The 23,100-nt window shown below is 41.0% G+C and overlaps 1 protein-coding gene across 1 annotated transcript in view; it reads right to left on the reverse strand.

The window, feature by feature from the left end:
- Nucleotides 1–8,289: 8,289 nt before the first annotated feature.
- cntnap5l (contactin associated protein family member 5 like) overlaps nt 8,290–23,100 on the reverse strand; it is a 272,765-nt gene continuing 257,954 nt past the window's right edge. The window contains exons 22-24 of the mRNA XM_060940691.1: nt 17,412–17,624; nt 17,199–17,276; nt 8,290–9,276 (exon numbers count right to left, since the gene is read on the reverse strand). Coding sequence (XP_060796674.1) covers nt 9,101–9,276; nt 17,199–17,276; nt 17,412–17,624 — 467 coding nt within the window. The 3' untranslated portion in view covers nt 8,290–9,100. The remainder of the gene's footprint in view (nt 9,277–17,198; nt 17,277–17,411; nt 17,625–23,100) is intronic.

Below are 23,100 nucleotides of genomic sequence, written 5' to 3' on the forward strand. Positions count from 1 at the left end.
CCTGAGTAATTTGGCATTGTCTGTAGGCTGCCTGCTTCAGCAGATGGCCAAGCAGAGGCTGTTTCATTACCACCACATCCTCAGGGCTCTCAATCAATGCTGCCTCTCTTTTTTGTCACTGCTTACGTCTGTCATCACCAGGAGAGAGTAATTCCAGTTAGCTCCCTCAGTTTTCACTCCACGATTGCCTTCTGTGAACCAGGGAATCATCACATTGTCTTATCCTGAATGTGATGGTTCTGTTCATTAACCAGAGTTAAATATTGGCTTTTTTGCTTTGAATTTAGATCAAGAATATTTATACATACAGTCAGCTCCAAAAGTCTGAAAACACAATTGAAAATGCCTCTAATTTGCAGTCTTTTCTAATTCAATACAAGAGTTTTCATTACAAATTATATTACTGACAACAACTTGAAAGAAAAGTAGACTCTATGAAATATTTACATGAGTTTCAGAGTTTTTTTTTTCTTTTTCTTTATTTAGTATTTAGTACATCCCCTTTTTACTTTAATGACAGTGTTCACTTGAGCTGCCATGGACTCCACAGGTTTATGTAAAACCTTGCAATCAATTTTAGATCAAATCCAGGAGAGTGGCATCTGATCACGTGCTTCAGTAGAAGAGATTAGACATGAGGAAAATCTGACCTTTTGTAAAAAGTAGTTAATATGGCCAGTATCACAAACTTCCTTAAGTTTAATAGCAACCTAGAAATAGTACTGAATCTTTTTTTTTTTTAAGATATTTTTTGGGCTTTTTTCACCTTTATTGGATAGGACAGTGTAGAGACAGGAAACGAGCGGGAGAGAGAGACGGGGAGGGATCGGGAAACGACCCCGGGCCGGAACCGAACCCGGGCCCCCGGATTCACGGCACGGCGCCCCATCCACCCGAGCCACGACGCCCCCAGTACTGAATCTTGAACATTAAATATTAGTTATTAAACATTTACATTCTTTCTTTGAAATATTTCAAAATTCTAAAACCTTCTGTTTATTTCCAATGATGATGATAATAATGAAACAGATGTTCAATTTGATCTCAAACTGTGTTTCCATTAACCAACTTAATGTGCAATTTGAAACTGTGAACTAAAAAAGGAGTAATGGAAGCATCCATTCATCCATCCATTATCCGTAACTGCTTATCCTGTGCAGGGTCGCGGGCAAGCTGGAGCCAATCCCAGCTGACTATGGGCGAGAGGCAGGGTACACCCTGGACAAGTTGCCAGGTCCTCACAGGGCTGACACATAGAGACAAACTATTCACACTCACACCTACTGTACGGTCAATTTAGAGCCACCAATTAGCCTAACCTGCATGTCTTTGGACTGTGGGGGAAACCAGGGCACCCGGAGGAAACCCACACAGACACGGGGAGAACATGCAAACTCCACGCAGAAAGGCCCCCATTGGCCACTGGGCTCGAACCCAGAACCTTCTTGCCTTGAGACAATAGTGCTAACCACTACACCACTGTGCCACCCTAAAACAATATTTCACAAAATTGAAATAAGAACATTTTTCAAACGTGACGCAAGATGAAGAGCAAATGGAAACACTACCTTTCTGAAGAAGTGTGCTCCAGTAAGAACTATTGTGAGAGGAGAAAATCCAGCTTGAATTGCATGACATCATTCAGTTGAAACATAAACCATTCAGAATTGTTTTGTCATTTCTATCTTGCACAACACTGCAATGGAAACCTGGCCTCAGAGTTTTGGACCCCACTATACATCTCCGAAAAAATCTTATACTTTACTTTCTCATGCTGTCGAATAACACACTTTGTTTTTTTTTCTCCCCCCACTCTGTCTGTCCCTCTGAGTTACAATGGTGCTTGAAAGTTTGTGAACCCTTTAGAATTTTCTATATTTCTGCATAAATATGACCTAAAACAACATCAGATTTTCACACAAGTCCTAAAAGTAGATAAAGAGAACCCAGTTAAACAAATGAGACAACAATATTATACTTGGCCATCTATTTATTGAGGAAAATGATCCAATATTACATATCTGTGAGTGGCAAAAGTATGTGAACCTTTGCTTTCAGTATCTGGTGTGACTCCCTTGTGCAGCAATAACTGCAACTAAATGTTTCCGGTAACTGTTGATCAGTCCTGCACACCGGCTTGGAGGAATTTTAGCCCATTCCTCTGTACAGAACAGCTTCAACTCTGGGATGTTGGTGGGTTTCCTCACATAAACTGCTTGCTTCAGGTCCTTCCACAACATTTCAATTGGATTAAGGTCAGGACTTTGATTTGGCCTTTCCAAAACATTAACTTTATTTTCCTTTAACCATTCTTTGGTAGAACGACTTGTGTATTTAGGGTCGTTGCTTTGCTGCATGACCCACCTTCTCTTGAGATTCAGTTCATGGACAGATGTCCTGATATTTTCCTTTAAAATTCGATGGTATAATTCAGCATTCATTGTTCCATCAATGATGGCAAGCCGTCCTGGCCCAGATGCAGCAAAACAGACCCAAACCATGATACTACCACCACCATGTTTCACAGATGGGATAAGGTTCTTATGCTGGAATGCAGTGCTTTCCTTTCTCCAAACATAACGCTTCTCATTTAAACTAAAAAGTTCTATTTTGTTCTCATCTGTCCACAAAACATTTTTCCAATAGCCTTCTGGCTTGTCCACATGATCTTTAGCAAACTGCAGATGAGCAGCAATGTTCTTTTTGTAGAGCAGTGGCTTTCCCCTTGCAACCCTGCCATGCACACCATTGCTGTTCAGTGTTCTCCTGATGGTGGACTCATGAACATTAACCAATGTGAGAGAGGCCTTCAGTTGCTTAGAAGTTACCCTGGGGTCCTTTGTGACCTCGCCAACTATTACACGCCTTGCTCTTGGAGTGATCTTTGTTGGTCAACCACTCCCAGGGAAGGTAACAATGGTCTTGAATTTCCTCCATTTGTACACAATCTGTCTGACTGTGGATTGGTGGAGGCCAAACTCTTTAGAGATGTTTTTTTTTGCCACTCACAGATATGTAATATTGGATCATTTTCTTCAATAAATAGATGACCAAGTATACTATTTTTGTCTCATTTGTTTAACTGTGTTCTCTTTATCTACTTTTAGGACTTGTGTGAAAATCTGATGATGTTTTAGGTCATATTTATGCAGAAATATAGAAAATTCTAAAGGGTTCACAAACTTTCAAGTGCCACTGTACATATCGATCCTGAGATTGAGATACTGAGCTCTTCTGCTCCTCGGACCTGCCTGATCCATCCTGATGCCCTACTTCTGGCTGGAGTCTCATCACATTGCCCCTGTGGAGAATGACCCCATATGGACAGTCAAAAGTCACACTTGGAAGATACTCTGGACACTTACAGTATTACATTTATGTCCGAGGACTACAGTTAACTTGCTAACTTTAGGACTGCAGTTGTCATGAACAGTTTTGCACTCAAATTTCTATCAATGAACAGTTTATAACTTCAACAAAACAGACTTCATGTTAAAACTATAATGAATATCCTTGTTACACAGTTATACTTTGTGACTATATAGGACACAGTTATAGAAACAAGTTATTTATCATCACGTTGTCTGTTATCACCCAGATGAGGATGGGTTCCCTTTTGAGTCTGGTTCCTCTCATGTCATCTGAGGGAGTTTTTCCTTGCCACCGCTGCCACAGGCTTGCTCATTGGGGATAAATTAGGGATAAAATTAGCTCATGTTTAAAGTCTTTAAATTTCTGTAAAGCTGCTTTGCAACAATGTCTATTGTTAAAAGCGCTATAAAAATAAACTTGACTTTCCTCTGACTTTGTTCCTCTGACAAATTAATAAAAACTCAAATATTGTACTGGCAAGACACCATACCCAAGTATCCATGCTGAATTTGGTTACCATTCTTGCTCAGGTACCAGTATGTCTTGCCCCTTGCTTATCATTTTTTTTTAGCAGTAGCACCATCTGTCAAAGTTTCTATCTCTTTACAGATGTACTTTTTCTGTTAGATTTAAGAGGCAACATAAAAAATGTATCATACCCTTCATTTGTCAAAGTCTGTTTATTTATTTATATTTGCCTGCAGCTTCAAAAAAAAAAAAAAAATGGCTCCACTCAAATCCAGAAACCTATAAAACTCTTTCTATCCCAATGTGAATTCTGCTTTAGTGGTGGATTAATTTTTTTTCTATTTGGTTGTTTGTTTGAAATTATGTAACATTTCAAAGTAAAACCAAGTCTCATCTCATCTCATTATCTGTAGCCACTTTATCCTGTTCTACAGGGTCGCAGGCAAGCTGGAGCCTATCCCAGCTGACTACGGGCGAAAGGCGGGGTACACCCTGGACAAGTCGCCAGGTCATCACAGGGCTGACACACAGACACAGACAACCATTCACACTCACATTCACACCTACGGTCAATTTAGAGTCACCAGTTAACCTAACCTGCATGTCTTTGGACTGTGGGGGAAACCGGAGCACCCAGAGGAAACCCACGCGGACACGGGGAGGACATGCAAACTCCGCACAGAATGACCCTCGCCGGCCACGGGGCTCGAACCCGGACCTTCTTGCTGTAAGGCGACAGCGCTAACCACTACACCACCGTGCCGCCGTAAAACCAAGTATTTTCAATAATTTCACTGGTCTGATATCATCATACAATCATCCTTGTTTTAATTTGTTCTTAATTTAGGTATACTTGGAAGTTTTATTACAAATCCCCACAGACAAAATCTAGTGGACAGCCTTCCCAGAAGAATGGAGGTAATTAAAACAGCAAAAGGGGACCAAATCTGGAATGGTATGTTCCAAAACCAGAAATGGGTATCACAGACAGATGATTCCATGACGAAAGCTCACAAGACATAAGCTCACAAGACAAAAGCTAACACGCTTATTGAAAAAAGAGACAAAAGCTCACAACTAAAAGTAATGTTATTTATTGGAAAAAGAGACATTTGTTGTATAAATACTAAGAATAACAAACATTACTAACATAATTTCAAAGCTTGTATGTCCAAGTCAAGTTTTCACACTTATCACACCTCTAGAATCAGACTTAAGTACAAAGCTTTAGTCAGGTAATCTTCTAGAGGTGTTACTTGTGTTAATTTGTCCTCACCAATCACACCTCTTGAATCACACATATATACAAACCTTTGGTATCACACATTCTCAGAATCATTTGAGCAGTTCCTAATTTACTAGGTGAAGAGTACTTTGAGCAGCTCTTGCAAGTGATGAGCTACAATTATGTCAGTATTTAAGAATGTCAGGCTGAGAATCACTCATAAACTCAATCAGCATGGAGATCATCAAAACCAACAAAGGAGGAGACAAGCTTTGTCTGGATGGCTACATGTACCTGAAGAAGAGGAGCTACAAGAACTGGATCTGGTGGCAGTGTAATTGGTAGAGAACAACTGGGTGTAATGGAGCGCTCACAACCGATGACACATATGAGAACCCTCTGTCTCATGTGAACCACAACCATCAAGCAGACAGAACAGGAGTTGAGATCACCAAGTTGCGCACAACCATGAAGGCAGTGGCCAAGCAGTCAAGAAGTCAGCCGAACCAGATCCTCACACAGGCTCTCCTTGAAGTGAGTGATGAAGTCCGTGCCAACATTGGGAAGATCCAGACATGTAAGCTGGATCTTCAGCATCAGTGCCATGGATGTCTACCCAAGGACCCAGCAACTCCTCAAGAGCTGGTCATCACTGACAAGTTGACTACCACCGGTGGAGCAGACCCACGGCCATTCTTTACTTACAACTCTGGCCCTGGGCAGCATCAGCGTGTTGTGGTTTATGCTGCAGAGGAGCAACTCCATCACTTAGGCCAGGCTGACACTTGGTTCATGGATGGTAACTATGACATGTGTCTTTGAACAACTCAATGTGATCTGTGCCCACCTTGGAGAGTCTGCAATTTCCTGTGTATATGTGTTCCTTTCTGGAAAAAGTACACAGATTTACCAACAGATGCTTCAAGCAGTGCTCAACAAGATGGAGACCAAGCAGATCTACCCAGACCCCCATGTGGTCATCACTGACTTTGAATTGGTAGCTATTCAGGCAGTAGCCCTGGAACTTGGACCTCAAGTAACAACACAGGGGTGCTTTTACCACCTGTCTCAGAGCACATGGAGGAAGATTCAGGCACTGGGGAAGACTGTACTGTACCGCAGTGATGAAGACATCAAGCGCTTCTGTGGGATGCTGGATGGGCTGGCCTTTCTTCCAGAAGACAAGGTGCAGGATGGTATGGCATATCTGAGGGAGCACACACCAGAAGGGATGGAGGAGTTAGTCGATTACTTCGATTCCGTGTATGTTACCAGAACCTTTTGCATCCAGAACATTCCACCATGGTTCAGCGTACCCACCTGGAATGTGCATCAAGTCACCCTAAATGGACAGGATAGGACAAACAATGCATGTAAGAGCTGGAATACCTCCTTTTCGGAGCTCATCGGGCATCAACACCCATCCTTCTGGACTGCAGTAGATGGACTCTGTCAGGACTATGCTTTCATAAACATGCAGCTACTGCAGCACACCAGAGGGCAGGTCATCAAAAAGTGCAAGCAATGATGTTATGTAGAGCTACAGAAGCACCTTCAGATCCTCTGCCAGGACTTTGTAGCTGAACGAAGATCACTGGCAGACTTCTTCAGTGCAGTTGGGCACTGCATCTGCCTAGAGTGAATCACTGCATCCACCTAGAGTGAATTTGTATACAATATCTGTGACATTTAATATATTTCTATTGTGATACATATGTGATATTTAACACCTGTGATATGTATATGTTTGTATATAATAAAAAAATTAAATGATTGTGAGTTTTTATCTCTTTTTTCATTAAGGGTGTGAGCTTATGTCTTGTGAGCTTTTGTCTGCGCACCCAGATAGACTATATGGTCAAAAGTTTGTGGACACAACCATCTAACCCATATGTGCTTTATAATAACCTCCACTTTTCTGGGAAGGTTTTTCCACTAGGTTGGCTGTGTGGATTTGTGTTCACTGAGGTCAGTGTTCCAGTTTATCACAAAAGTTTGAGTTCAGGGTTCTGTTCAGGACACTTGAGTTTTTCAACTCCAACCTTGTCTTTATAAACTTTGCTTTATGCACAGAGGCATTGTCAGAGACTGGAATAGTTTTGGGACCCTTGGTTCCAATGAAGGGAAATTATAACAGCAATAAATAAATACTGCGTGATTTTGCTTTTTCAAATACACCATTTCCAAACTAGTACTCATGCTTGGGGCAAAATAAATAAATACAAATACATGATCTCAGAGACTTCAATGACTCACATAATGGCAGAGAGTCTCAATGACCCACAGATCACCCTAACGACTCTCTAAGCTGCTAACACCATTCACACCCAGCCCCCAGTGACCTACACCTATAGAATGACTCAATGACCCAGGTGACCTCAACGATGCTCCTTAGGGTTGCTTTTGATCCAGTAGAAGATAAATACCTGGAACTCCCCACTAGTCAGACAGAACTGAAGAAGCCTTTCTGATAAGAGGTGAAATGTCTTCAAGAATTTCAAGCAAGTCCAGTTGCCTTCTTTAGCACCTACGGTTTACTATGACCTGGATGACTGAGAACCTTCACAGACATATCTCAGAGGCTTCCATGATTGGTTAGTGTCACTCTGATTGACAGGGGAGGGAGACATGAAATCCCACCCACATAATTTTACTCCAAGGCACAAATGGCTGTGGCATCCAGAATTCGAACTTGTGATCAATACGACCTTACTGGCTGTTGGGTGAGCTATGGCAAAAAGATATGCAGCCATTTGACGGAAGCAAATGGGTCACATTGACATTCCAATGAGGGAGCACTCTAGTTAGCCTTATATCTCTATGTGCTTCTGATGCTTTTATACATACATAGCCAAGTATAGTAAATGTGGCATCATTAAGTTATACATATCCTCCAGACAACTTCATCTCACTCTTGCTTTGCTTTAAAGTGTAAGTGACTGGATACCAATACATACTCAATCCATCAGCATATGGATATCAAGTTTGGATTAGTTCCAGAGTCATGACATTTTCCAGTTGAAAAAGCTCTAAAAGAAACACTCCCTCTGTAGCTGTTTGGTCATTTCACCAAGGTCACCTGAGACTGTCCAACCCCCACACATCATCTCCAATATTATTACTCAGAAAAAGGGTGTGCTGTAATCTCAGAGGCTATAAAAACAGCTCTTTTTATTAAATATATTTTTGAAATAGATAAACAGTCATATACAACAATAGCCATATAGAAAACTGAACCCTTGACCAAAAGAAATCAATTTCAGTAAGAAAGCATGTTATTGTCTTAGGGGACAGGACAGGGTTGTTCTCACTGTCAGGTAATATAATGCACTTCATTGAGGACCTTCTTTCTGTAGACTCATTGGGCACTCGGTCATGGATTTAGCTGCATTACAGCCGCAAAATCTGATAGGCTGACAGTGCCTGACATGCAGCCAAGGACAGACGCAAAACTTTCTCAAATGATCTCTTGCTAGTGCTGTTTAACATCAGAAAAAATCCTTCTTTGTTTATGGTTGGTGTCTTGTTTGATGTGATTGTCTTATTGTATCTGAGAGCTGATTTAGTTCGAGAACCCACTCTTTTTTATTATTATTTTTTTTTATAAGTGACAAAACACAAAGCCTGTGCTCAATATAACAGGTTTGGATAAGCAGACCATCTTGTTTCCTGTCTTGAGACAGGTGTGTGTAAGGTGCTGTATTTGACTGTGTCTCACTGTTATCATACGGCACATACCCAAAATTGTCTCACACAAATTGGGACTATTTCCTCTTTTTTTTTTCAAAATAGTCTCTTCTTTCATACTATCCATAAGCATAACCAGCAACAGCAACTGGACAGTCTCTTCCTGCATGCAGACCCTGGCTTCCTGTCCAACTTGAATCAGAACTCAGCAGCCGCCCCAGACAGGAGGCCTGGATTAAAGATGGCACAGAAGTGTCAGAAGGTGTGGGTCGGGCGCTCGTGTGTAGCTGTTAAGAGGTGTACTTCTGCAGCTAATGCAGCTGATGTGCATGCAGAAGTAAAAAGCTGTCAGATGAAGTACTCCTTGCCAACGTGGCTTGGTTTGCATGGTTCGACATCCAGGCTGGGTTTTTTGCTCTTTACAGCGATGGCAGGCGGAGGTTGGGGTTCCCTGTGCCGGTAGAGGAGGCGGATCAACACAGCCAACACACACAACGTTGTAAACACTATGGCAGCCACGATTCCTGCGAATGACACAATGTAAGTGTAATGTGTTATTACTGTTTCCATTAGTGACCCTCAGAAGATTTAAATCTCCAGAACATTAAGCTCTGATGTACTAAGATATGGGATAAACTATGTATGAGTGCATCTCAAACAATTAGAATATCGTGAAAAAAGTTCAATATTTTCTATCACTTATTTCACAAAGTGAAAATTTAATATATTATAGACTCATTACACATAAACTAAAATATTTCAAGGATTTTCTATTTTAATTTTGATAATTATAACCACCAGCCAAAAAAAAAACATCTCTCAAAATATGAGAATATTTCATTTTGAGTAAAACAATATAAATACCATGCATCTCTTGGTCTAGTTCAGTACACGCAATCACAATCATGGGGAAGACTGCTGACTTGACAGCAAAAGATGATCATCAACACCCTCCACAAGGAGGGAAAGACACAGAAGGTCATTGCTGAAAAGGCTGGCTGGAAAAGGTGCACAAGCAACAGGGATGACCACAGCATTAAGAGGATTTTCAAGAAAAGTCGATTCAAGAACTTGGGAGAGCTTCACAAAGAGTGGACTGAGGCTGGTGTCAGGGCATCAAGAGCCACCACACACAGACATCTTCAGGAAAGGGGCTACAACTGTCGCATTCCTAATATCAGGCCACTCCTGAATCAGAGACAATGTCAGAAGCATCTTACCTGAGTTAAGGAGAGAAAGAGCTGGACTGTTGCTCAGTGGTCCAAAGTCCTCTTTTCAGATGAAAGTAAATGTTGCATTTCATTTGGAAATCAAGGTCCTAGAGTCTGGAGGAAGAGTGACGAGGCACAGAATCCAAGGTGTTTGAAGTCCAGTGTGAAGTTTCCACAGTCTGTGATGATTTGGGGTGCCATGTCATCTGCTGGTGTTGGTCCACTGTGTTTTATCAAGTTCAAAGTCAACACAGCCGTTTACCAGGAGATTTTACAACACTTCATGCTTCCATTTACTGACAAGCTTTATGGAGATGCCGATTTCCTTTTCCAGCAGGACTTATCACCTGCCCACAGTGCCAAAACAACTACCAAATGGCTTGCTGACAATGATATTACTGTGTTTGATCAGCCAGCCAGCTCACCTGATCTGAACCCCAGAGAAAATCTATAGGGGATTGTCAGAGGAGGATGAGAAACACCCAACCAAAAAATACAGATGAGCTGAAGGCCACTATCAAAGCAACCTGAGCTTCAGTAACACCTCAACAGAGCCACAGGCTGATCATCTCCATGCCACGCCACATTGATGCAGTAATTCATAGTAAAGGAGCCCCAACCAAGTATTGAGTATATAAATGAACATATTTTTCAGTAGTTGGACATTTCTGTATTGTAAATCCTTTTTTGATTGATCTGAAGAAATATTCTAATAATTTGAGATTCTGGATTTTGAATTTTCATGAGCTATAAGCCATGATCCTCAAAATAATTTTTTTTTTAAAAGGCTTGAAATATTTCACTTGACCTGTAATGAATATAGAATATATGAAAGTTTACCTTTTTGAAATAAATTATGGAAAAAAAACTTTTTCATGATACTCTAATTGTTCGAGATGCACTAGTCTGTGGTGTGAGTGATAGCAGCATGAGGCATCAGATCATACAGATATAAATCAAGAGCTTCAGTTAATGTTCAAACATCAGATTGGGAAAAACTGTGATCTCAAAGTGTGACTTTCTTTTACTGTGGCATGGGTGTTGGTTTGAGCCAGGTGGACTGGTTTGAATATTTCAGAAACTGCTGATCTCCTTGGGTTTTCACACACAACAGTCTTTACACAGAATGGCGCAAAAAACAAAAAAACACTGAGTGAGCGAGTGACAGTTCTGTGGGTGGAAACAAACATCTTGTTGATAAGAGAGGTCAGAGGAAAATGGCCAGATTGGTTCGAGCTGCCAGGAAGGATATAGAGATCTTGCAGTCACGTGACCGGAAAGTACACAGCCGCCATCTTGTCGGTAAAAAACACCGCTGAATACTGCTGCACTTGTGTACAGAATGGATCAATTTCAACCGACGGACTACACGGCTCATTTTTCTAATGAACAGATAACTAGATATATGTCTAAAATAAACGATCTACAGATTAGTGACCCTTATGGCTTACCGGACGGAGTTTTCATGACCGGATTTTGAACTGCCAGCGGAATACCCAGACGTGTATAATTACCTCATTAACTTTCCCTCGCTGTTCAGTGGTGAAGCACTGCGTGCTTATAAATCTCTGGACAGTTATCTTTACAGAAATTCAGGATTTGTCAGCGACTCAGATGTGGCATCTTGTAAACAAGAATCCTCATTGGACGGGCAAGTCACTTAAGTATTGAGTATAGCACTGACCAGCCGATTATAGAATAGAATAAGGTAATTCCAGCTGTAATTCCAAATCGTCCGTGCTGTTTACCATGGATCTGGCGTTGGAGAGATAGAGGCTTAGCAGTGGAGGTTTGAGTGGTTGTTTTCTGAGCTTAGTCAACAGGCCGGCTCTGCAGCCTCGCTTTTGCTTCCGCTCCCGGCGCCGCCTCCTTTGCTTTGCTTCCGATAACAATCCACGGAGACCCCGCTGGTCTCGCTATCTCGTCCGGAATGTTGTGCATGCGATGGAAATCGCTACAAACCGTCATTTTCTGCTAGAAACCAATGTCCAGTAAGTCCATACAGTTGTAGTGGATATTGAAGTCCGGTACAGACGAACAACACGCAAAAATACACACAAAAAACATAAAAAACATGCACAGATAGGGAGAGCTTGTAGCCGCAGCCGTTGTAGTAGAATTGTATATAGTAGGGTTTTCCAGAAGAAAAGGTAGAAGTAAAAGCAGAAGTAGAACCAGAATGAAGTAGAAGGTGGAAATATGGCGTTTGACCGACAAGATGGCGTCTGTCACAATCTGGATCGGCTGTGACGTCACATGCAAGTGCTCCATAGTAACTCATAGCAACTCTTTACAACTGTGATGAGCAGAAAAGTATCTCAGCATGCAACAGCAGAAGAACACATTGGGTTCCACTCCTGCAGCCAAGAACAGGAATCTTAGAATCAAGAACAAGTTCCTATTAAAGTGGCTGGTGAGTGTATAATTTGCATGTATTACTGAGTACAAAGAACATCAGCAAATTCCGAAACCTTTGCAAATCTGGCAGAAATTTTTCAGTCAGATGGACTGATAAATGAGGCCCAGTGAGATGAAACAATGTATAAATTAGATTTTTGTATTCATTCTTTCATCTTCAGTAACCTCTTTTTTCTAGTCAGGGTCATGATTTGCATTGCATCATCCTTGTATTTTGCACTTTTAGGCAGAAACGCACCAAACCGCACATTCTTTAAGGCAAATGCACAAAACAGACAAGACTATTTACAACCCCGATTCCAAAAAAGTTGGGACAAAGAACAAGTTGTAAATAAAAACAGAATGCAATAATTTACAAATCTCAAAAACTGATATTGTATTCACAATAGAACATAGACAACATATCAAATGTCAAAAGTGAGACATTTTGAAATTTCATGCCAAATATTGGCTCATTTGAAAATTCATGACAGCAACACATCTCAAAAAAGTTGGGACAGGGGCAATAAGAGGCTGGAAAAGTTAAAGGTACAAAAAAGGAACAGCTGGAGGACCAAATTGCAACTCATTAGGTCAATTGGCAATAGGTCATTAACATGACTGGGTATAAAAAGAGCATCTTGGAGTGGCAGTGGCTCTCAGAAGTAAAGATGGGAAGAGGATCACCAATCCCCCTAATTCTGCGCCGACAAATAGTGGAGCAATATCAGAAAGGAGTTCGACAGTGTAAAATTGCAAAGAGTTTGAACATATCATCATCTACAGTGCATAACATCATCAAAAGATTCAGAGAATCTGGAAGAATCTCTGTGCGTAAGGGTCAAGGCCGGAAAACCATACTGGGTGCCCGTGATCTTCGGGCCCTTAGACGGCACTGCATCACATACAAGCATGCTTCTGTATTGGAAATCACAAAATGGGCTCAGGAATATTTCCAGAGAACATTATCTGTGAACACAATTCACCGTGCCATCCGCCGTTGCCAGCTAAAACTCTATAGTTCAAAGAAGAAGCCGTATCTAAACATGATCCAGAAGCACAGACGTCTTCTCTGGGCCAAGGCTCATTTAAAATGGACTGTGGCAAAGTGGAAAACTGTTCTGTGGTCAGACGAATCAAAATTTGAAGTTCTTTATGGAAATCAGGGACGCCGTGTCATTCAGACTTAAGAGGAGAAGGACGACCCAAGTTGTTATCAGTGCTCAGTTCAGAAGCCTGCATCTCTGATGGTATGGGGTTGCATTAGTGTATGTGGCATGGGCAGCTTACACATCTGGAAAGACACCATCAATGCTGAAAGGTATATCCAGGTTCTAGAGTAACATATGCTCCCATCCAGATGACGTCTCTTTCAGGGAAGACCTTGCATTTTCCAACATGACAATGCCAAACCACATACTGCATCAATTACAGCATCATGGCTGTGTAGAAGAAGGGTCCGGGTACTGAACTGGCCAGCCTGCAGTCCAGATCTTTCACCCATAGAAAACATTTGGCGCATCATAAAACGGAAGATACGACAAAAAAGACCTAAGACAGTTGAGCAACTAGAATTCTACATTAGACAAGAATGGGTTAACATTCCTATCCCTAAATTTGAGCAACTTGTCTCCTCAGTCCCCAGACGTTTACAGACTGTTGTAAAGAGAAAAGGGGATGTCTCACAGCGGTAAACATGACCTTGTCCCAACTTTTTTGAGATGTGGTGTTGTCATGAAATTTAAAATCACCTAATTTTTCTCTTTAAATGATACATTTTCTCAGTTTAAACATTTGATATGTCATCTATGTTCTATTCTGAATAAAATATGGAATTTTGAAACTTCCACATCATTGCATTCCGTTTTTATTTACAATTTGTACTTTGTCCCAACTTTTTTGGAATCGGGGTTGTAGTCCCCTATTTATACAAATAGGGGACTACAACCCCGATTCAGGATTCAGCCATGTTTTTGTTCGGCGTTCGTAAATTTGAGGTTTTTAGCTTCTTCCTGAAATGTTTTCTTTAATTTTGTCTTCCTCAGGGTAGTAAAACTCGCTTTCGCCGTGAACACTGTCGTTATCGCTATCCATACTGTAAAATCAATGCTATTCTCCTGAGAAATGCGAAAATAAATGTTGACAAAAATTACTACTATGTCTGTTGTTGTGAACGAGCGAGTCACCAGAGGTCCGTAACCGGGGTCCGTAGGATACGGACCCGCTCGCCAGCCAATCAGAGTGCAGGATTTGGACCGCGAAAAAATAAAGAGATTTATGTCACGGTTTTGGTTCTCCATGTCCCGGATGGTGCTCATACGAAAACTACGAGTGGCATATTTCCCAGTAAAACACTCGTGTTCGTATAACAGTTGTATTCTTAATTACAGTTCTAAACAGAATACTAAAGTGTGTGTGTGTGTGTGTGTGTGTGTGCGCACACGCGTGCACAATTGGAAAAAGAAAAAAAAGTGTTTGTGCAGTTAGTGGGTGTTGTGTGTGTGCTACAAAGAAGTCGTTTACTTCATTTTTACAGAAAAACTAGGAGAAAAAGGCAAAAAAAAATTTCACAGTATAGTACAAAATAAATAATATTATACTGTATGAGCATATAATAAAAACAAAATAAAAGTGGTGACTCAAAAGTATTAAGCATTTTAAAAATATTAAAACAAATATGATTTAGAAAAAAATATTTTCTGCTGAAGCCTCTTTAGGAAAAATAAGACCATTTGCAGCCATGATAAGAATTTCTTGAAATGATCACTTACACCACTTTTCAACCAACAGGGAATGGGTTCTTGAACCGGTTCCATTCAGGATTCTTTGAACCTTGGTGTCAGGTAGTGAACTGGCCCACGTTTTTGCCAGTTTTGAGCAGAACCGTTGTAATCAAGGATGTGTCATGAACAGAGGGCGTTGCACACAATTCACACCAGGAGTAAACATTAGGAGCAAGATAGCGGAGAGCACTGATTACCTCAGAGCTTTTGTTCTGTTATTGCAGGTAACTGTTTTCATTCCATTTTTTCTGAAGCTGTATCCTTTTTCATTGGGTTCTCCATTGTTGTGCTCCGCTTCCTCTCCAAACTAATGACTTGCCCACTGATGTCATCACAGTTCACACAGGATAAACCAGCTATATTTTGGTTCCAGCTGGGAAACAACTTTTCAGATTCCAAACCAATTTATTTTTGGTCTTAATGCTCTGAACTGTTCATAATTTGCCATGTGAACCAGAACGGAACCTATAGCCTGTTGGTCAAAAAGGTGTATCAGAAAGGTGTATCACCAGCCACTTTAATAGGAACTTGTTCTTGATTCTAAGATTCCTGTTCTTGGCTGCAGGAGTAGAACCCAATGTGTTCTTCTGCTGTTGCATGCTGAGATGCTTTTCTGTTCACCATGGTTGTAAAGAGTTGCTATGAGTTGCTATATCCTTCCTGGCAAAAAAGCTCGAACCAATCTGGTCATTTTCTTCTGAGCTGTCTTTTCAACAAGACATTTCCACCCACAGAATGTTTTTTGTTTTTCGCACCATTTTGTGTAAACTCTACAGACTGTTGCGTGTGAAAACCCCAGGAGATCAGCAGTTTCTAAAATACTCAAACCAGTCCATCTGGCTCAAACCAACACCCATGCCACAGTGAAAGAAAGTCACACTTTGAGATCACAATTTTTCCCATCCTGATGTTTGAAGTGAACATTAATAGCTGAAGCTCTTGATTTGTATCTGCATGATTTGATGCGGGGCGGCACGGTGGTGTAGTGGTTAGCGCTGTCGTCTCACAGCAAGAATGTCCGGGTTCGAGCCCCGTGGCCGGTGAGGGCCTTTCTGTGTGGAGTTTGCATGTTCTCCCCGTGTCCGCATGGGTTTCCTCCGGGTGCTCCGGTTTCCCCCACAGTCCAAAGACATGCAGGTTAGGTTAACTGGTGACTCTAAATTGAGCGTAGGTGTGAATGTGAGTGTGAATGGTTGTCTGTGTCTATGTGTCAGCCCTGCGATGACCTGGCGACTTGTCCAAGGTGTACCCCGCCTTTCGCCCGTAGTCAGCTGGGATAGGCTCCAGCTTGCCTGCGACCCTGTAGAACAGGATAAAGTGGCTAGAGATAATGAGATGAGATGATTTGATGCATAAATAAAATAACTGCAGGCATATGGGTGTTCCTAATAAAGTGGCCAGTGAGTGTATATCAAATAAGTCCTAAAAGTGCCCCCCCCCCTTTACATTACCATGATAAATTTGATTTGGGATATTTTATATTTAATACGCGCCACATGTGTGAAGTATAACATAGTTTAAAGTGGTGACGAAGCACATGGCAAACTTCAAAACATAACGAATGAAAAATAAAGGAGCTGAAAAATGAGTGTGCATTTTGTCGATAAGGTACACACTATGAAAACATTTTCACAAGCTCCGTTAAATGATATCAGCATCAAAGGTGCAAGTGTGCACTGAATACGGAACAAAACCAACTTTACCACATTAATACTACCAAGGAACTTCAAAGAAGCTTTAATAAATCAGCGTGCATGTAATTTTGTGGATGTAGTGAAGTTTTTTGCACACAGAACCCTTTGGTAAATCGACAACTGAGTTTGAATGAATTGAATCTGCTTAGGGGTAAGAAAAGGTTTCAATTTGAAAAGTGAGACGATTGAGCAAGATTGGCGTTTTATTAGTTTGTACGTTTGCAGAACTTTAGCATAGTGCACTGATAAAAGTCAGATGCATGAGCAACTGCATTGACCTTCACAGAGCGTGAGAGACTTAATGTCAGAGAATGGTGTGCCATCCCTGAATGAACGTACACCTCTTCCTGTTGTTTCTCACCTCCAATTAGTGCTGAGTCACTCTGTGCAACCTTTGTCAAAGGCGCTTTACCTTGGTCTGATTTTGTTGATTTATCTTCTGGAAGAGAGAAGGAGAATTGAAGACTAAGTGGGAGAGGAAGCCATGCTTAAGAACAGATGTACCATGAAAATTCAGCACCATAATTTCATCTGACAAGCATGCATCTTAGAGTCTATGGTTAAAATGTAGTACCTGAGCCTGTGTGCGTGGTAATGCGAGTGTTTGTGCTTGATTTAGGCCCACAGTCTGACTCCTCCAGCCGGCCGTATACACTGACCGCTGAACTCCTTCTGTTCTGTAGCGCTGCTTTTAAAGGGGCAGCTTGATTAAACTGGACAGAGGACAGACAGCCAACGAATCCTCTCAATCCTGCATGGACCACTTCTTCATCAGTGATGTTACTCCCTATAAGCAAAGAACAGAAAACAAAGAACAATTGTAAGCATTTACTCAACTCCAGAAAATCAAGTTTCTTTCTTTTTTTTTTTGGGGGGGGGAGGATTCAGTGTACACTTTATACTATGGTTTTGTAAGTTTAAATGACCGTGTGCCATTTACAGTGGATATAAAAAGTGTACACACCCCGTTAAAATTATATATTTTTTTACATCAGAAAAACCTGAGACCATGATAAATAATTTCAAAACTTTTCCCACCTTTAATGTGACCTATAACCTGTACAATGCAAGTGAAAAACAAACAAATCTGTTAGGGGGAAAATCATAAAACATAAAAAACATACAATAAGCTGGTGGGGCGGCACGGTGGTGTGGCACGGTGGTGTAGTGGTTAGCGCTGTCACCTCACAGCAAGAAGGTCCGGGTTCGAGCCCCACGGCCGGCGAGGGCTTTTCTGTGTGGAGTTTGCATGTTCTCCCCGTGTCCATGTGGGTTTCCTCCAGGTGCTCCGGTTTCCCCCACAGTCCAAAGACATGCAGGTTAGGTTAACTGGTAACTCTAAATTGACCGTAGGTGCGAATGTGAGTGTGAATGGTTGTATGTGACAGCCCTGTGATGACCTGGAGACTTGTCCAGGGTGTACCCCGCCTTTCGCCCGTAGTCAGCTGGGATAGGCTCCAGCTTGCCTGCGACCCTGTAGAACAGGATAAAGCGGCTAGAGATAATGAGATGAATGAGACAATAAGCTGGTTGCATAAGTGTGCACACCCTTAAACTAATACTTTGTTGAAGCACCTTTTGATTTAATTGCAGCATTCAGTCTTTCTGGGTACAAACCTGCCACCAATTAAAATGACTCTGATTAACCCCAAATAAAGTTCAGACATTTACTCAGTTGCATCCTCCAGCAAAAGCCAGGGTTTGCAGAGAGCTTACAAAGCATCAACGGGATCTAAACTGTTGAAAGGTATTAGTCAGGAGAAGGGTACAAAAATTTTCCATGGCATTAGATACTGTATATACCATGGAACACAGTGAAGACAGTCATCAAGAAATGGAGAAAATATGGGACAACAGTGACATTACCGAGAACTGGACGTCAGGGAGGCTGCCAAGAGGCCTACAGCAACACAGAAGGAGCTGCAGGAATTTCTGGCAAGTACTGGTTGTGTACTACATGTGACAACAATCTCCTGTATTCTCCATATGTCTGGACGATGAGGTAGGGTCAAAGAAAAACATCCAGGTCTGGCTAAATTTAGCAAAAAAACAAAAACAAACAAACAAACAAACAAACAAACAAACAAACAAACAAACCCACATCAACTCTCCAAAAAGCATGTGGGAAAATGAGTTATAGTCTGATGACACCAAGGTTGAACTTTTTGGCCACAATTCCAAAAGGTATGTTTGGTGCAAAAACAACACTGTGCATCACCAAAAGAACACCATATCCATGGTGAAGCATGGTGGTGGCAGCATCATGTTTTGGAGTCATTTTTCTTTAGCTGAAACAGGAACTTTAGTCAAGGTGGAGGGAATTATGAACAGTTCTTATAAATACCAGTCAATTTTGGTTAATTTAAAAACATTTAGCTGAAGATGAAGAGGAATTTCATCTTTCAGCATGACAATGACCCCAAAAAAGTTTTGGAATGGCCCAGCCAGAGCCCAGACCTAAATCCAATTGAAAATCTGTGGGGTGACCTGAAGAGGGCTGTGCACAAGAGATGCCCTCGCAATCTGACAGATTTGGAGCGCTTTTGCAAGGAAGAGTGGGCAAATATTGCCAAGTCTAGATGTGGCAGGCTGATAGACTCCGACCCAAAAAGACTGAATGCTGTAATTAAATCCAAAGGTGCTTCAACAAAGCATTACTTGAAGGGTGTGCACACTTATGCAACCAGCTTATTGTACATTTTTTTTTATTTTTTATGTTTTTTCCCCCTAACAGATTTGTTTGTTTTCTATTGAATTGTACAGGTTATAGGTCACATTAAAGGTGGTAAAAGTTTTGAAATGATTTATCGTGGTCTCATTTTTTTTACATCAGAAAAACCTATCATTTTAATGGGATGTGTACACTTTTTATTTCCACTGTATATGAATAAATTCCTCCTGTGATGGGAGAAAAATTCAGGGTTCTCAAAAGGGGTTCTCTCTGGCTCAATACCATCTATTCATCCATCCATTATCCATAACCGCTTATCCTGTGCAGGGTTGCGGGCAAGCTGGAGCCTATCCCAGCTGACTATGGGTGAGAGGCGGGGTACACCCTAGACAAGTCGCCAGATCATTGCAGGGCTGACACAGAGACAAACAACCATTCACACTCACATTCACACCTACGGTCAATTTAGAGCCACCAATTAGCCAAACCTGCATGTCTTTGGACTGTGGGGTAACCGGAGCACCTGGAGGAAACCCACACAGACAAGGGGAAAACATGCAAACTACACACAGAAAGGCCCCCGTCAGCCACTGGGCTCGAACCCAGAACCTTCTTGCTGTGAGGCACACCACCATACTGCCTGGCTCAATACCAGGGGTTCTCAACAGGTCGGTGACACATATCCAGAGGTCTGGTTTTAAATTTTTTGTTTTGTTTTGTTCTAGTGGTGGAAATTCAACCCATCATTCTCCAAGTTGTATTTCTGATTCAGGTCTTGACTTGTCTGACAAGTTACTTGATTTAATCCAAACATCAAACATTTGCAAAACAAGTAGACCTATAAACTTCAACTTGGACATTGGTTCAGGCAGAAAATACTCCAAAAAACAGCCAGAATATTATTGTATACATCTGAATAATGAACCTAATAATACATATATACTAAGTGGGTCTGTGGAAGACTACAGGGCTCATTACACTTCAGTAATCTGCTATCAGAACTAAACAGCAAGACATAGCATAGTAGCATATTGACTGGGATGATGACGTTGGCATTTTTACTGTGGCATCATCTCAGGAAGCTTCTCCAGAATCATTTAATCTCATAGAAAACATTGATTTGAAAACTGAAGACAGAAAATGACACGAATTAGCTCTTAGCTACATAGCAAATCTTTTTTATAACAAAAAAAGCTTTTTATTTTTTATGTCCTCTATTGAGATTCCATTTACACTCACCAGTCACTTTATTAGGAACACACATACACCTGCTGTTTAATGCAGTTCTCTAATCAGCCAATCCCTTGACAGCAGCACAATGCATAAAATCACATGGATACAAATCAAGAGCTTCAGTTAATGTTCACTTCAGACATCAGAATGGGAAAAATTGTGATCTCAAAGTGTGACTTTCTTTCACTGTGGCATGGGTGTTGGTTTGAGCCAGATTGACTGGTTTGAGTATTTCAGAAACTGCTGATCTTAGGGTTGCCACCATTGAGAAATGAAAATAAGGGACGCCCACCACGGCTCCTTGGGGCCATGACCACCACGGGCACGACTCCCATGGGGTGGGGTGCCAGCAGCAGTGGTATGTTTTATTTTGTAGGTGTTTTTAGTAAAGGGGTGATCAAGAAAGCAGTTACTCATACTTAAAGCTTGAAATGCTTTATTGCCAATGCTGTAAAAACGTATAATGTACAAGTAGGCAACAATGAACTTTTAAAATATAATCTAAATATATTGAGAACTTAATATCACTGTAAACGTAAGCACTAGCGGCTCGTTAATAGGGGCGATTTGGGCGACGCACTCCCAAACAGGGAGGGAGATTTTTTTTTTTTTATCTACTCCTACTACCAACAGTAATGTCATTGTCCAATCAGGCTAAGGTCGCACCTGGTGTAGCCATGCCCTTTTGGGGCGATTTCTGTCAGGTTCAGATTTGCCCCAAAATCTCCCATTGACACTAATGGTACGTACGTTTTTTTCGAAAATCATGCTCCCAATGCATTTTCTATTAGGTTTTATGTGCTCGGACAAGCAGCGTGCTTACGTCATACGCCTGTTGCGCCGCGCAAGTGTTGCCAGATTGGTTTTAAGTGCATTTTGGCGGGTTTTGAACATAATTTTGGGCTGGAAAACGCAACTTGCGCGGGAAATGTGTGAACATTCTATGAAGATGGCGGCGAGTGTTGAGTGCAACAATACGATAGCGTCTCTGAAAGAAGTTCCCTTTAGTCGTCGTACCAATGAGGAGAAAACGGCAATCAAACAGCTAGGACCTCCTAGACCGAATTTAAACATCAAGCAAGTGTCTACGAAGAGGGAGAAGACCTACTCAAGAGGTTTTAACAAGAACTGGTACCACCGGAAAACTTGGCTAGCTGGCTGTGATGTAGTCAATGCTCTTTTTTGCTACCCTTGCATTCTCTTCCACCCTGGAAGTAGCACAGCAGACGGTACAGTGATATCTGATATTTGAATTTACTAGGCAAAAGTTGTTTTTGTGTGTGTGTGTTTTACCAATGGCAGTTTAACATTGCCATGCTTGGAATATTTCAGTAGCCTCAAGTTCTCTCTGACTTGGTGTAAATTAAGCATATTTTCAGTTTTTATATATTGTACAGTATGTGTGTTCATTGGAGCCAGCAGCACCTTACCTTTTTTCCAACTTGTTAAGCCAAGTTGTACTGACTACAAAACCTTGTGTAACCTTGTGTGTATATAGCTAAATAACTAAAGCCTTTTGTGTTCATTGACATGCTTGTAATACTTTAAATTTCCTTTTAAGGCATGGCTTTCTGGAGGAATTCTTGGGGAAAAAAACTGCAGAATTTATTTAGAATTATTTGTTGTTAAAATGGTGCAATTCCATATAAAAAAACCACATAAGCTGCACATGTTTGTTTGATGGTTATGCTTTTCTTCATCTTTTTCAAAACTTAAATAAACACTTGTTTTGGATTTATATCCTGCCACTTTAATTGCATTCTTTAGAATTGAAGAAATTAGAATATGTTTTATAATTAAGAATTTGTGTCTACTTATTATAGAATACTGGAATAATATGAGAAAATAAATGAGTAATGTAATATTAATTGATTGTGATGCCAAATGTTTTGCTTTGAAGACTTCACAATGAATTTTCCTTAGTTTAAGCCTGGCAAGCCAGACTAAATGTGAATATTTGCCACTCGTAGGCAAAAATATTTTTGGCCGCTAGGCGGGTGGGTCTAGTTTACTAGGCTACCTTAGTTTGCCACCTTTAACTTGTTTAGTGTTGCCACCTAGTGGAGAGAAGAGATATTGTCTATATTGATATCTGAATTTACCAGGCAAAAACAAGTTTGGCCAATTGATTTGCTACCTAGGTCAATTTACTTCAGTCCTGTGGACATTTACGGTCTGTGTAGACATAACGGAGGAAAACTGCCCCCCCTGAAAAAAAATTCAGGAGCCGCCACTGAATGTAAGTGCATAACTATTCTTGGTGTAGGGACTCTCTTTGTGAACCTTGGGGACATTTTTACTTAGAGAGGAAAAAAGAGAACAAAAAACAACAAAAACACAACAAACATGTATGTCTGCT

Source organism: Neoarius graeffei, chromosome 15, assembly GCF_027579695.1.
Source record: "Neoarius graeffei isolate fNeoGra1 chromosome 15, fNeoGra1.pri, whole genome shotgun sequence".
In the NCBI taxonomy this organism is placed as follows: domain Eukaryota; kingdom Metazoa; phylum Chordata; class Actinopteri; order Siluriformes; family Ariidae; genus Neoarius; species Neoarius graeffei.